The sequence below is a fragment of the Schistocerca serialis genome, chromosome 4, assembly GCF_023864345.2.
Source record: "Schistocerca serialis cubense isolate TAMUIC-IGC-003099 chromosome 4, iqSchSeri2.2, whole genome shotgun sequence".
NCBI classification, from domain to species: Eukaryota; Metazoa; Arthropoda; class Insecta; order Orthoptera; family Acrididae; genus Schistocerca; species Schistocerca serialis.
The window spans coordinates 883,277,773-883,292,595 of NC_064641.1; the positions used below are offsets into that span (position 1 = coordinate 883,277,773).

The 14,823-nt window shown below is 43.1% G+C and overlaps 1 protein-coding gene across 1 annotated transcript in view; it reads left to right on the top strand.

Annotated features, from left to right (window-relative positions):
- The window catches only part of LOC126473535 (UDP-glucosyltransferase 2-like), a 58,642-nt gene that overhangs the window by 25,557 nt on the left and 18,262 nt on the right, over positions 1-14,823 (top strand). Inside the window, exons 4-5 of the mRNA XM_050100648.1 lie at positions 2,482-2,941; positions 7,458-7,677. Coding sequence (XP_049956605.1) covers positions 2,482-2,941; positions 7,458-7,677 — 680 coding nt within the window. The remainder of the gene's footprint in view (positions 1-2,481; positions 2,942-7,457; positions 7,678-14,823) is intronic.

Sequence of the window (14,823 nt, forward strand, 5' to 3'; positions counted from 1 at the left end):
TTGTCAGACAGCAGTCACTGTTTGCGTAAGAACCACCTCCCCATTTTAATTCCGACGATATGACGTCATAAACAATGAGATGCGTGAAAAACTGTCGCATTGTGCAAGACTTTTAAATTTATTACTTCTTTGCTACTAACTCTATTCGCAACATATTTCGCATATAGTATCCAGATATGCTGCTGAATGTACCTATCATTACGCGGCACGTAGTTAGAGAGATATGGCATCGTAAACACTGACTTGCGTAAAAAAATTCCGCATCATGCACAAAGGTTTAATACACTTATTCTTTACTATTAAGACGCTCCCAAGTCGACTCCACTGAAGGAAACCCCTCACACCTGGAAGCGCTTTTAACAACTTTCATCTGTAGAGTGCAAACGGCTGCAGGCGAAAACAACGGCCTTCTACAGAGCTGTGAAGAGGCGTTGCCACAGAGACGTTTAAAAAATCTCGTTTAAGGAGCGCGAAAGACCTGTACTTAAAAATTTGTACATTATGCACATTTATTTGTGCGACGAATACATATCCAGGCAAGGCAGGGTTCGTGACCTCGTTGAAAATAAAATAGTAAAATAGACAATGAACTTGTGAAAGAAGTTGATGCGTTTTTGTATTTAGGACAGTTGAAGACAATGGAATGGTAGAGGGGACAGAAACAAACAAAATGGTAAAACATAGCTTGGAGTGATTTTAGTAAACTGATTACAGCTTAAAAATTCTACTTCTTCATCTACATTCACATGATTATTCTGCAGTTCATACTTACTTGACTGGCAGAGGGTTCATCGCACCACCATCAGACTATTTCTCTACCGTACCTCTCTCGAAAAGCGCGCAGGAAAAACGAACACTTAAATCTTTTCGACCGAGCTCTGATTTCATTTTATTAGAATCATCAAGTCACACACTTTTCATTGGATGTATAAACGCATAAATAAAACTGTGACTAACCCATTCGATTTATGTCTATGAGCGCTTTGACACGCTGCGTCGATCTCCTATCTGCATTAATTACTACAAATGTTATATTGTTCAAATGGTTCAAATGGCGCTGAGCACTATGGGACTCAACTGCTGTGGTCATCAGTCCCCTAGAACTTAGAACTACTTAAACCTAACTAACCTAATGACAGCACACACATCCATGCCCGAGGCAGGATTCGAACCTGCGACCCTAGCAGTCGCACGGTTCCTGACTGCGCGCCTAGAACCGCGAGACCACCGCGGCCGGCTGTTATATTGTTAGCGCAGAAGCCATTACAGATTACTTCTCCACTCATTAAGTAATTAAATACTTCACTTCCACAGTCATCTATACGTACGTACATCATACCAATCGTCTCCTTGCGATTTCTAATTTGGTGTGTCATACTGTGATGTACGTTTAATGGTTTACGGTCTAAGTGCGCATATGTGTATTGCGATGACTGTCTTTGTGCAATCTAGTATCAACTCTCGTGACGTCGCTTCCAAACGATGGAAACCTGACACGAGCACGTGGGTGGTCCGCTGCTACCGATTCATCGTGACACCAAGGCGCTCAAAGCAAAACAAGCCATCTCGGAGCTCTTTTTAGTCTGTCGTGTCACAAGGACAGAAACAAAGAGGAAGCTATTCTTTCGTTCCTTAAACTAAGTGTTCTGGCCTTGTACACTTACCAAATGACTTTTAGTTTTTAGTTATGTACACTCAATCATATCACCTGTCCCTACATGCTAATTATACTACTGCAGCACGTAAATCAAAGGTTAAAAAGTTTAACTAAATATCTGTGTGGCCGTGCGGTTCTAGGCGATTCAATCTGGAACCGCGTGACCGCTACGGTCGCAGGTTCGAATCCTGCCTCGGGCATGTATGTGTGTGATGTCCTTAGGTTAGTTAGGTTTAAGTAGTTCTAAGTTCTAGGGGACTGATGACCACAGATGTTAAGTCCCATAGTGCTCAGAGCCATTTGAACCATTAATCTGCCTCTGACGCAATATCAAAGCAGCAGCAGTAGCCAGACGTGTCCTTTCGAAAGTGTTGACCAGAGAAAGAGAAGGTGAAGCATAATACCAGCTAACTGTAACAGCTGAACGAAATGTCGCAGCAAAAGTGTGGGCATTAAACAATGAATGAAATAAAAGCCCTCTATCATGCTTATTTGAAATGCAACATCCCAGTCGAATTAGTGGGAGGTGAATGGACATCACAAAAACCGTCGATGCGTTACAGGGCAGTTAGAAAACAGGCATTAGAAATGGTTGGTCTATATCAGGGTAACATTTTGTTCTGTCTAATCTGTAGGTATTTATGAAATCACTTTCTGTCCAATCTGCAGATACTCATGAAATCACTGTCATTATTTTTCTTCTTTTATCTTGATGGAAGTTTTGCTGTATGTCGTAAGCCGCATGTTGCACCATTTATGTTAATCAAATTATTTATCAACAACCTGAGGTAGCGATAGCACACTAATACACAGATTTGTTACAGGTCTGCTCCAAAATTCGACCTGGTCATTTTGGAACGATTGCTGACACCGTGCTTCTACGGTCTGATTCACAAAGTGGGCTCTCCACCTCTCGTCGGATACGTTACTGTAAGCGCAGCTATCCCCAGCCTCTGGATTGATGGAAACCCAAGTAATCCTGCTTACCTTCCAGACTTTCTGGTCGGCTATTCACACCGCATGTCATTCTGGGAAAGACTTTACATGACATATGTATGGCTCTGCACAAATTATTACTACTCCTATGTAATGATGCCGAACCAAGAGGAAATCCAGAGAAAATATTTCGGATCTGACATTCCATCAGTTCATGAAACTGAAAAAAATTTCAGTTTGATGCTTATAAACAATCATTTCAGTATAAACTACCCTCGACCGAACCTGCCAAACATGATAGAACTGACTGGACTGCATGTGGAACCCAACCCACCGCCTCTGCCTAAGGTAACTACGCTTGCTTCTGTCGTTACAGTAGTATACACCACCTTGATATCACCTGAATTGACAAAATAACAAAATTATCACAAGTGTAGAGCGCATTATACACATAAATATATCATTTTAGAAGACTATCACACTAACAATATTACATAGGTTCCTAAAAACATAGCAGTAGTATACACCACCTTGATATCACCTGAATTGTCAAAATAACAAAATTATCACAAGTGTAAAGCGCATTATACACATAAATATATAATTTTAGAAGACTATCACACTAACAATATTACATAGGTTCCTAAAAACATAGCACAATCGACGAACTGCCATAGCTCATCAAAAGTAATTAGAAATTCAGAAGAGCAAAGTGGGGCGTACGACTTTCTCCAGTAAATGTAGTTGTGGAAACAAGATACATAACACAAAGAGTTTAGTAACGAAGCTAAAAAGCAAGAAGGAAGGTAGGAAGATTAGCGTCTAATGTGCAGTCGACGTTGGGGTCATTACGATGGAACGCAAGCTCGAATTGAGGCAAAGGGCGAACTGACGAAGGATGTCGGCAGTGCACTTTTTATAGTAAGCACCCTGGCATTCGCCTCAAACGATCTATAGAAACCATAGGATCTGGATCCTAATTCGAACCTCCATCCACCATAATGCGAGTCCAGTGCCTTAAACATGGCACCACCTCGTTCAGTAACTGGAAAAATCACTTCCGCAAATAGAAAAGTTTGCATAAGGGATATGCGTACCACTGTCACATGTAGTCAATAACAATTGTCATTCTTTCTATGGCGAGGTTCATGAGCTCTAATGCTAGTTAATCCCAAACCGCTACGAGGACTGTACGCAGATCTTGAAGAGCCCTCAGTGACATGTGAACGACTAAAATTCGACTCCCATACATTCTCTGCAAGATTCATATTAGGTGACCTGATTCTCGAGCCTTGCGAGAATTTCACACGACGGAGAAGCAACATCCAAATAGGCACTACCGTTGCTATATAGAGAGTTCTGGATCCTTGCCACTCTGAGAAAACGCGGACGTCATTGTATTACTTCCTATCATTTCCTCTGAACTCCGTCCACCATCAGGCTCTGTAAGTTCGTCTACTGTGGTGCCTCCCCAAACGCTTGGCCTCAGCGCCATCCAATCGATTCATTCCCAGGCTCTACTTGTTATTAATCGTCAAATATATCGATAATCACTCTGAAAACTGAAGTCTGAATCAATTGCAAAAAGCATACTTCTTCGCTTAATCATACTTTATGGTGAATAGGATCGTTTCTATACTTTGGCATCGGGACACACACCACTGGATGTCTGGCACATGGATCAACTGCTCTGAACTTCTGGTGGATAATAAGTTTCTTTAATTTACGTCTATGGTCACAATCTTTTTTTGTTTAACAGATTACCGGTTTCGGCCTTCAATGACCATCATCAGATCCGTTTCATAAAAACAAAGTCCTAATGTACTGCAGCCATAGTGGCATCGTCAAATGTTAAATGCGGAATCAGCACCAGCATCGTCAAATACATATAAATCACATCACATGCGCGAGTCATGTTGTCAGTAAAACTACTTTACTGACAACATGACTCGTGCATGTGATGTGATTTATATGTATTTGACGATGCTGGTGCTGATTCCGCATTTGACGATTCCACTATGGCCGCAGTACATTAGGACTTTGTTTTTATGAAACAGATCTGATGATGGTCATTAAAGACCGAAACCGGTAATCTGTTAAACAAAAAAAGATTGTGACCATAGACGTAAATTAAAGAAACTTATTACATATACGGGTCACTGTGTGTTTTTCGCGACGATGTCGCAGCTTGTGATTCTGGTGGATAGTTTCTAAGAAAACTGAAACTTCTGAAGCAGCTGTATGCCATACATTCGTCTTTGGATTCCGTTGTGTACGTCAGGCCAGATGTAGATGACTGTTGTGCAGTGTTACTCTCCATCGAACGCTGTTAAATGTGTGGTCTGTGCCTAATCAGATACAAGGACCATAAAACGCCAGAAGGGACCAAAAGACCACTTTGTGTCCTTTGCAGCAAACAGTGACATGAGACTAAGCTCTGGTGGGGCACAGCGAGAGAACGCAGTGGTTAAGACGCTGGAATTGCATTCAGGTGGAACATGGTTCGACGCCACATTCGGCCATCTAGATTTAGAAATGATGTGATGTGATATGATATCAATCGCTTAAGGTGAATTTTTGGAAGGTCACCCTCAAAACAAAACTGCCAACGTCCTTTCTGACCCATTTCAAACCCGATTTTGTTCTGTGTCTGGAATGACCTGATGGTTTACGGTATGTTGGGTCCTAATCTTCGTTATGCGCATAACCAAAGCAGATATTATTTTGGTTAACATTTTTGGAATACAGTGATCAATAGATTATTATATTTTAACTAAAGTTCAGTCTTGATCACAACACTTATGTCTCAATAACAAATGGTTCAAATGGCTCTGAGCACTATGGGACTCAACTGCTGAGGTCATTAGTCCCCTAGAACTTAGAACTAGTTAAACCTAACTAACCTAAGGACATCACAAACATCCATGCCCGAGGTAGGATTCGAACCTGCGACCGTAGCGGTCTTGCGGTTCCAGACTGCAGCGCCTTTAACCGCACGGCCACTTCGGCCGGCCTCAGTAACATAGGTGACCGGTTTCGGTTATATTTACACTGCTGGCCACCGTAAATGCCACACCAAGAAAGACAAGAGGTAGCACAACAAAATTTATTTTGTAGATAACATGTTGACCAAGTATCAAATGATTACGTTTACAGACGTCTGTGACATGTGGTTCCTGCCAGAATCAGTAGCCAGAGTAGCCGCCATTGTTGGAGATCACCGCTGCCACACGTCTCGGCATTGAGTCAAAGAGATGTTGGATGTGTTCCTGGGGTACAGCAGCCCAAGCAGCTTCCACACGTTGCCAAAGATCATCTGGTGTGGCAGCTGGGGATGTAATCTGGGTCACTCGTTGAGCAACCATGGACCACATGTTTTCTATCGGCGAAAGATCCGGAGAGCGAGCCGGCCAGGGAAGCAATTCAATCTGGTTATTGACGAAGAACCTTTGGACAATGCGTGCCACGTGCTGTCGCGCATTATCCTGTTGAAATATGGTTGTGGCCGAGCCCTGAAGGTAAGGAAGGACAACTGGCTCCAGCACCTCGGATATGTAGCGCCGGCTATTTAAAGTACCGGCAATGCGTACTAGAGGCGTGCGAGAGTAATATCCAATACCGCCCCATACCATAATACCCGGTGCAAGACCAGTGTGGCAGTGCATAATGCAGCTGTCCAGCATCCTCTCTCCACGGTGTCCCCACACTCGAATCCGACCATCGTGGTGCTGCAGACAGAAGCGTGCCTCGCCAGTAAAGACAACGTCATTCCATTCTGCCGTCCACATCCGTCTGTCATCACACCATTGGCGACGGAGACGTCTGTGGTTCTGCGTCAATGGTAGACGAAGCAATGGACGTCTTGCGGACAGACCACTCTGCTGTAAACGGCGTCGAATGGTACGCGCAGACACTGGATGATGCGTTACAGACGCAATGTGCTGTGCTATGGTTCGGGATGTCACTGAGCGATCCGTCACTGCCATGCGCACAATTTGCCTATCAGTAGGTGCAGTGGTGCACCGAGGTGAATGCGATCGACCACGTCGGTCCGTCGTACCCTCCCGCATCCAGCGGTCACATATCCGCATTACAGTTGTTTGGTTTCGTCCAACACGACTAGCGATTTCTCTGTATGATAATCCACAATCTCGGTAAGCCACTATCCTTCCTCTGTCGAACTCGGATACTTGATCAAAAGATGTTCGCTGTTGTCTACGAGACATAACTGATCGTCTTGTGAAACAACCACAAGGTAAACACACGTGCCGAACGTACACTCGTCGAAATCGCCAAGCCTTAAATGGCGCTATGAGGTGGCGCCACAGGCGCGCGTGATGTGCGTCTGCGCTGAAATTCTAATCAGTTGCATATCTCATCGCTGCAAACTCATGGTGTAAATTTCACTTGATTCGGATGCTTCCTTCAGGGTGTTGCATTTACGGTGGCCAGCAGTGTATATAACCATCTTCAGACCCATGGCTTCCTTGGAGGATGGTGGGCGGAGCTCTCCTCAACTTCGTAGCAGCTATGTTATTGAGACATAAGTGTTGTGATCAAGACTGAACTTTAGTTAAAACATAAAGCAGATACTACTTTTTTAATATACAGATGTCACATGCCCATTTCGTGGATAAATCTGGACTGTTCATTACAGTGAATATTTCTCTTTCACTTCTTACTCTTTACGACTGGTCACTAATGGAACTATGTATTTTCATGGCTGTATTTGCATGTAGGAAAGGGTGTTGAGAACGTATCTTTCATGAGAATTTATGGCGCGTCTGCTTTGCAACTGCCTCGATAATACATAAAAATCGGCTATTTTAGGTGTTTACAATTCACTTTTTAATTTCACGAACAGGACATACAAGACTGGCTGGATGGAGCAGAAAACGGCGCCGTTTACTTCAGTCTGGGTTCTACTCTGCAAGCGAGTATGATGCCTGAAGATAAAAGGCTGGAGTTTCTCGAGGGTTTCAAAAAAATCCCACAGAGGGTGCTGTGGAAGTGGGAGAAGGACATGGACGACCTGCCACCCAACGTCAAAGTCTCAAAGTGGCTGCCGCAGCAGTCTGTACTAGGTATGACACAGCTAGTGCATCACGTCACAAATACCGTGGCTTATTCGTATGTCTGTTTCCAACATTTGTCTGCCTCATTTACTGAAAATTAATTGGATTTGCAAGAATCATATGGAAACCTCGCCGGCCGGATTGGCCGAGTGGTTCTAGGCGCTACAGTCTGGAACCGCGCGACCGCTGCGGTCGCAGGTTCGAATCCTGCCTCGGTCATGGATGTGTGTGATGTCCTTAGGTTAGTTAGGTTTAAATAGTTCTAAGTTCTAGGGGACTGATGACCTCAGCAGTTAAGTCCCATAGTGCTCAGAGCCATTTGAACCATTTATGGAAACCTCCTGCAGACCTAGACAGCAGAAACTACCTTGACTATTTTTTGCACTGCATTACTACCGCCAGCTAGTGCGGCTCTTTGTTTTTCGAAATAACAGTCTCGCACGCTTATCACGAAAAAAGTTTTCATCGGCTGTATTTGTTTGTGTGGAGAAGATGATTGACTTGTATTCGAGCCATGACTTCCGCTAAATCCATAATGTCGCCATATTGTCTCATGGTGTGAGTACATACGCCATTTCACACTGAAACCCGTCTGTAGGATCAGAATGTTAAGCTGGACAGTCACTTTGACATTAATCGAGAGAAAGAGTCTACATGCTAACACTGGGTTTCATCCATTCCTTGTCCTTCGTTACATGCTCATTTATAACAGAGCGAACAGAACACTCTATAAATACAGGAAGAGTGATATAGCCATTAGTGCTCTAAAAAGAGCACAAGGGGATCCGTGGGAAAGTGCAGTTGGAAGAGATCGACAGACTGTTGTAACAGATTACGCTTATCCATTACGGATATTTTAGAACCGTGAGTGTATATTGAATGTAAATAAGTTATACAGAACTGCAACCAGTCACTTTTTTGAATAACTATGTTTTATTCCATGAACCAGTTTTCGAACCTTTTCAGGTTCATCTTCAGATGGTTTCAGGAAGTTACATCATTACTGGTAGTAGCATAATGCTGGGTGCTGGCTCTATGGCAGAAAGATGGGTCACACTTTAATATATCGCCATGACTATAGCTTATCTGTCGATATCGATGTAAATTCAGTTTTACTTACTGCGACAGTATAGGCCAAACACGATGCTTGCCATTATAAAAAAAATGCTATAAACTGCCTGTAATATACAATTAGAAATAAGATATCAGATCACCTGAAGTTTGTTCTTGTAGTAATTTATTTATTTATTTTATCTTGTGCTCTCATGTTATCGCCATTATTATTAAAATACTGGGGGACACTGCAGGAGCCTCCACGAAGATTGCGTTCACCACTCGAACAACAAGCAATCGGGCGTCCCCTGGAAACGACCTAGTCGGCCAGTCCTGCAAACACCGGAGCACCAAAACCAAAGATGACAAAACAACTCTCCGAAGAGACTCAAAAAAGGCCTTTATCAAGACCATCACTAGTGACAACTTCCTGCAATATTGAAGGCTTATCTGTAATTAAAGAAATTTTATTATCTGACATGTGCAAACGAAACAACTGTGATGTTTTAGTGATACAAGAAGCACACAGAGCACCAACTAGCTATAGACCAAAAATACAGGGCATGAAATTAGTTCTTGAGAGACCACACGAATGGTACGGAAGTGCTATATTTGTGAAACCGAACTTAGACGTATGCTCCTGTGCTCTGACCTGCGAAGAAAATATAGAAATTTTAACTATTGAGCTACATTCATGTACTGTAACATCCGTGTACAAACCACCCAGTGCGAGGTTCAAATTTACGGAGCCTGGAAATTTCCATTCAAAAAACATTAAAGTTGTACTAGGAGATTTTAACTGTCACGGTCTCGCATGGGGTTATAAAGAGACAAATGACGATGGCGAAATGCTGGAGATCTGGGCAGACCAGGCTAAACTGAAATTGATACATGACCCAAAGTTGCCTGCATCATTTAACAGCGGAAGATGGAAACGAGGATATCATCCAGATAACATCTTTGTCTCCGAAAAGGTATCCCTGCAAACTGTAAAGCAAATCGAGAACCCAATTCCAAGATCGCAACACAGAGCAATAACTTGCTGCATTACTGCAGTAATCAAATCAGATGTAATGCCCTTCAAGAGACGCTTCAATTTCAAAAAAGCTCATTGGGAACTTTTCACAGAGGACCTTGATAAGGAGATCTTGTAAATTAAACCAGAGACACAATCATATGAAACTTTTATAGACCTTGTCAAGAAAATCTCTCGACGGTGCATACCTAGAGGGTGCTGCACCCAGTATATCGCTGGACTCAATGGTAGCAGCAAGAAAGCTCTGAAAAAGTATGAAGAACTGTACAATTAGGACCCTTTCTCAGAGGAAACGATCCAGGCAGGTAAGGTACTGATGTCTGGTATCGCCGAAGCGAGAAAGGAAAAGTGGTGCAACCTCCTACAAGAGACGGACATGAAGCACAGCAGTAGGAAGGCATGGGAACTGGTCAAAAGTCTCAACAACGACCCAACAGAACCACAACCAAATTACAGTGGAGTTACACCTGATCAGATAGCCCACCAACTACTCATGACCGGAAAAACTAAAAGGAAGATCAGGAATGGCAAAATTAAAAGAAAATTGAACGAGGAGATTAGCTTCCTGGCTCTCCCGTTCTTCATTCAGGAGCTACAAGATGCCATCAACGATTTGAAAAACAATAAGGCCGCTGGCCTCGACGATCTGAGATCTGAGCAAATTAAACATTTTGGACCGGGAGTACAAGCATGGATCCTAGAGCTAATGGATAACTGTATTACAACAATGCAAATTCCTAAACTGTGGAGGAAAGCTCGGGTTATTGCGTTACTAAAACCATGGAAAGACCCAGCTGAAGCTAAAAATTTCCGGCCTGTCTCACTGCTTTGTCATTTATTTTAGTGCTGGAGCGAATGATCCTCAAACGCATAGCTGATTATGTGGACAAAGCCCTCATTAACGAACAAGCTGGATTTCGACCAGGAAAATCATGCTGTGGCGAAATCCTTAATCTCACACAGTACATCGAAGACGGCTATCAGAGAGGAGAAGTAACTGGGGTCGCATTCCTGGATCTCAGTGCCGCATATGACACAGTTAATCATAAGTTGCTTACCCAGTAAGTGTATAACGTCACTAAGGACTACACCCTTTCTATGTTCGTGCAATGCATGCTACAGAACAGACGCTACTATGTAACCTTACAATCTAAAAACGGCCGATGGAGGACACAGAAAAATGCACAGGGTAGTGTCTTGGCTCCAATATTATTTAACATCTATACCAATGATCTTCCCATCAGCCACCAGACACGAATGTTCATATATGCTGATGATGCAGCAGTGGCCACACAGGATAAAACCTTTGAACAAGTGGAGGAGAATCTCACAGGAGCCTTAACAGAACTTGTTACCTATTACGACGGCAATAATCTCAAACCAAACCCTAGTAAATCTCAAGTATCCGCCATCTGTCTTAGGAACAAGCAAGCCAAACGGAAACTCCGAGTCATGTGGCAAGGGAAAGAGCTGAAACATACAAACAGCCCAAAATACCTGGGAGTAACATTGGACAGAGCGCTTACTTTTAAGCAGCACTGTCACAACACTAAAAAAAAGGTCTGTGCCAGGAACAACATACTGCGGAAGCTAACAGGTTCATCGTGGGGAGCTCAACCACATGTTTTGCGCACCACGGGTCTGGCGCTGAGTATCTCAGCAGCGGAATATGCGGCGCCAGTTTGGAGGAACTCTGCTCACACTAAGCAAGTTGACGTCGCCGTAAACGAAACTGTACGTATTGCCACAGGATGCCTCAAACCAACTCCCACAGACATGATTTATCCCTTCATGGGCATAGCACCACCCACTATCCGCAGACAAGTAGCCGCCGAGATCGAAAGATCAAAACAAAAGAATGATCCTCGACATCCGATGCATATGCACCGAAAACAACGTGTCCGGCTGAAACCCCGCAGGAGTTTCATTGAAACTACTGAAGAGCTCGCCACCAAGCCCGTCGCAAGGCGGCTATCTCTTTGGGAAGAAATGGTGCCACGCTCCACAATAGAACTGCTTGAGGAGGGATCTGCAACTACCTTTTACAACTTGGAGGTCATTAAACGGGCTGCGCACTGGAGTAACTAGGTGCAAATCAAACCTATTTAAATGGGGTTACAGTGATAGCGATAGGTCTGAATGCGGAGCAATACAGGACTTGGACCACCTACTGATTTGCCCAGATATGTCTATAACATGCACTATAGATGATATTTTGAAAGTCAATGACAAAGCAAACTACGTTGCTAATTACTGGGAAGGGAAGATATAATTGGTGCATCCGTATACGGAAGAAGAAGAAGAATTAAAATACTTGCCCTTATATCGACTTTAATACATGTAAAGAACAACAAATTACATCTCTGTACAAAGTAGGCCTGTGCCATATCTTTCTGTCAAGATCTTTGTTACAAGCAACAGTTGTAAAGCGCATGCTGGATTCTGGAAAAGTCTCGCTGTCAAAGTGTAAATTAATATAGTTTGTCAGGAAGTGTGTGTACTGATATAACTACTGGACATCAAAATGGAGGCAGACAGATGGACACTAACCGAAAGAAGCCGCAAATACTGTCGCAGTAGCCGGCCGGTTAAAGGCGCTGCGGTCTGGAACCGTAAGACCGCTACGGTCGCAGGTTCGAATCCTGCCTCGGGCATGGATGTTTGTGATGTCCTTAGGTTAGTTAGGTTTAACTAGTTCTACGTTCTAGGGGACTAATGACCTCAGCAGTTGAGTCCCGTAGTGCTCAGAGCCACTGTCGCAGTAAGTAAAAACTGAATTTACATCCATATCGACAGATAAGCTATAGTCATGGCGATACATTAAAGTGTGACTCATCTTTCTGCCATAGAGCCAGCACCCAGCATTGTGCTACTACCAGTAATGATGTAACTTCCTGAACCCATCTGAAGATGAACCTGAAAAGGTTCGAAAACCGGTTCATGCAATAAAACATAATTATTCAAAAAATTGACTGGTTGTAGTTCTGTATAACTTATTTACAAACTGTTGTAATCCTACTTGACAGATTTTCAGTCGTTAGTCTTGTGGCTTTTTCGCGACCTATGTCCTCACTTATTTGCTGGATTATTCTAATCTCTGTCTTCCCCTACAGTTTTTACCCTCTACAGCTCCTACTAGTACCATGGAAGTTATACCCAGGTGTCTTAACAGGTGTCCTGTCATCTGTTACTTCCTCTTGTCAGTGTTTTCCATATATTCATTTCCTCGACGATTCTGCGAACCTTGTCATTCCTTACATTATCAGTCCACCTAATTTTCAACATTCTTCTGTAGAACTACATCTCAAACGCTTCGATTGTCAGTGCCCGTATCCAGCGTAATGGTGCTTCTGAGGTACCACCTCCATGCCGATCCGGCTAGCTGCGCGATCTAACTCGCTGTTTCCCGAGTAGGAAGGTGTGCCGGTCCTCGGGACGAATCTAGCACCCAAACATTTGGGTTTACACTCGTCTGGTATGAGACGTTCCCCGGGGGAGGGGGGGGGGGGCTCCAATGGGGGCCGAACCGCACAATAACCCTGTGTTCGATGCGGGGCGGCGGTGGGGCGGGTGGACTGTTATGGCCTGTTGTGAGGTTGTGTACCACTGAGTGGTTTCTAGGTCCCCAGTTTGATACATACGTACACGTATACCATCTCCATATTCCTCAAGGACAGTGGTCGGCCTAATAGACTGTGTTCACACCGAAGCGACGAATTGTTTACGGGTAGTAATCACTTGTTGTGTGCGGGTGAACGTTATACAGATTGTCATACGAAACGCAGCTGGTGAGTCACCTGCAGTCAGTTTCACGATGGCTCCAGACAAATGGCAGAACAACCACGCACAAAAACAAACAGTGAGAAACAGTGGGAGAATACTCCCAGTCGCGTATAGGAAGCAAAATTAAATAAATCAGAAGGAGTTTCGGAATGGGGCTATCTGAGAACTGCAGTGGTGCAAATAAGCCACTGATACATAAAACATAACTGTGTATAACACAATGTGGCAGTCGTTCGAGACTTAAATAGTTAAATGACCATATAGTCAGGTGTAGACCTAATCTCATTATGTTACACTTAAATAACTTACGCCTCTTAGCTAACATTCATTAACTGCGTGTGTCCTACTCTGAGATGAAAACAATAAATTTAAATTTACTGTGAAGTCAAAACCAATAAAGCTGTACTCATATACGCGTACTCGATCTGTGCCTTTACTCAAACATGCAAGAACGAGGATCAAGAAAATTAAACATACATCATTCTCTGCCATTAGATACAACTACCACAGGTATTAGTACAAATGTTGTTGAAAAATACGTTTTAATGAACCTAAAAGTGCACTCAGTTGCTCGAAATGCACTCAGATGCCCAGTCCATGCAATCCGTGTGATATTGTAAAGAAACCAGCCCCAAATACGCGTACACCGGCTGTCAGATTCGAATATAGTGTGGTCTGCGGTTCACAGCAATCACAACAAGGCTTTGCAAATATGGTCACTTCAGAAAGTTACATGATTAATTAGTAACCAGAAACCAAGAAACATGGCAAACGCGTTGAATGAATGGGAACATATATGACTGCTATCTTAAAAATAAACAGAGAAAATGTAGGGAGAGGCATGTGTAGCAAACATTACATTTAACTACATGTTGTAGAAGATCGACAACTTACAACACTACAGTTGGAACAGCATTTTTTTTTAAAGAAAAAACATTACACAACTTTTATAATTGAAAGTCTGATCGTATTTATTAGTCTGTTTCAGAGATATCTTCTTTGGTTGCACCTCACCTCATTGCAGGATCCCGAGATAATGTGGTGATGATTACGCGCGATGTTAATATTTGACGATTCTGCGTTGAAAATATGTCCACATCTTTTGTATAAATATTCCAAGCAATCTTATGACTCTCACCCCGTCACAGCTATCGTTGGGACCATCAAAGCACAGTCTTCGAAAGGTTCAAATCTGATATTGTCCGCATTCGTCGTTTTACCAGTGACCCACCGATTCGCGTCCATTACATACGCGAAAATTTTCTTAGTTCCTCCACCATTAA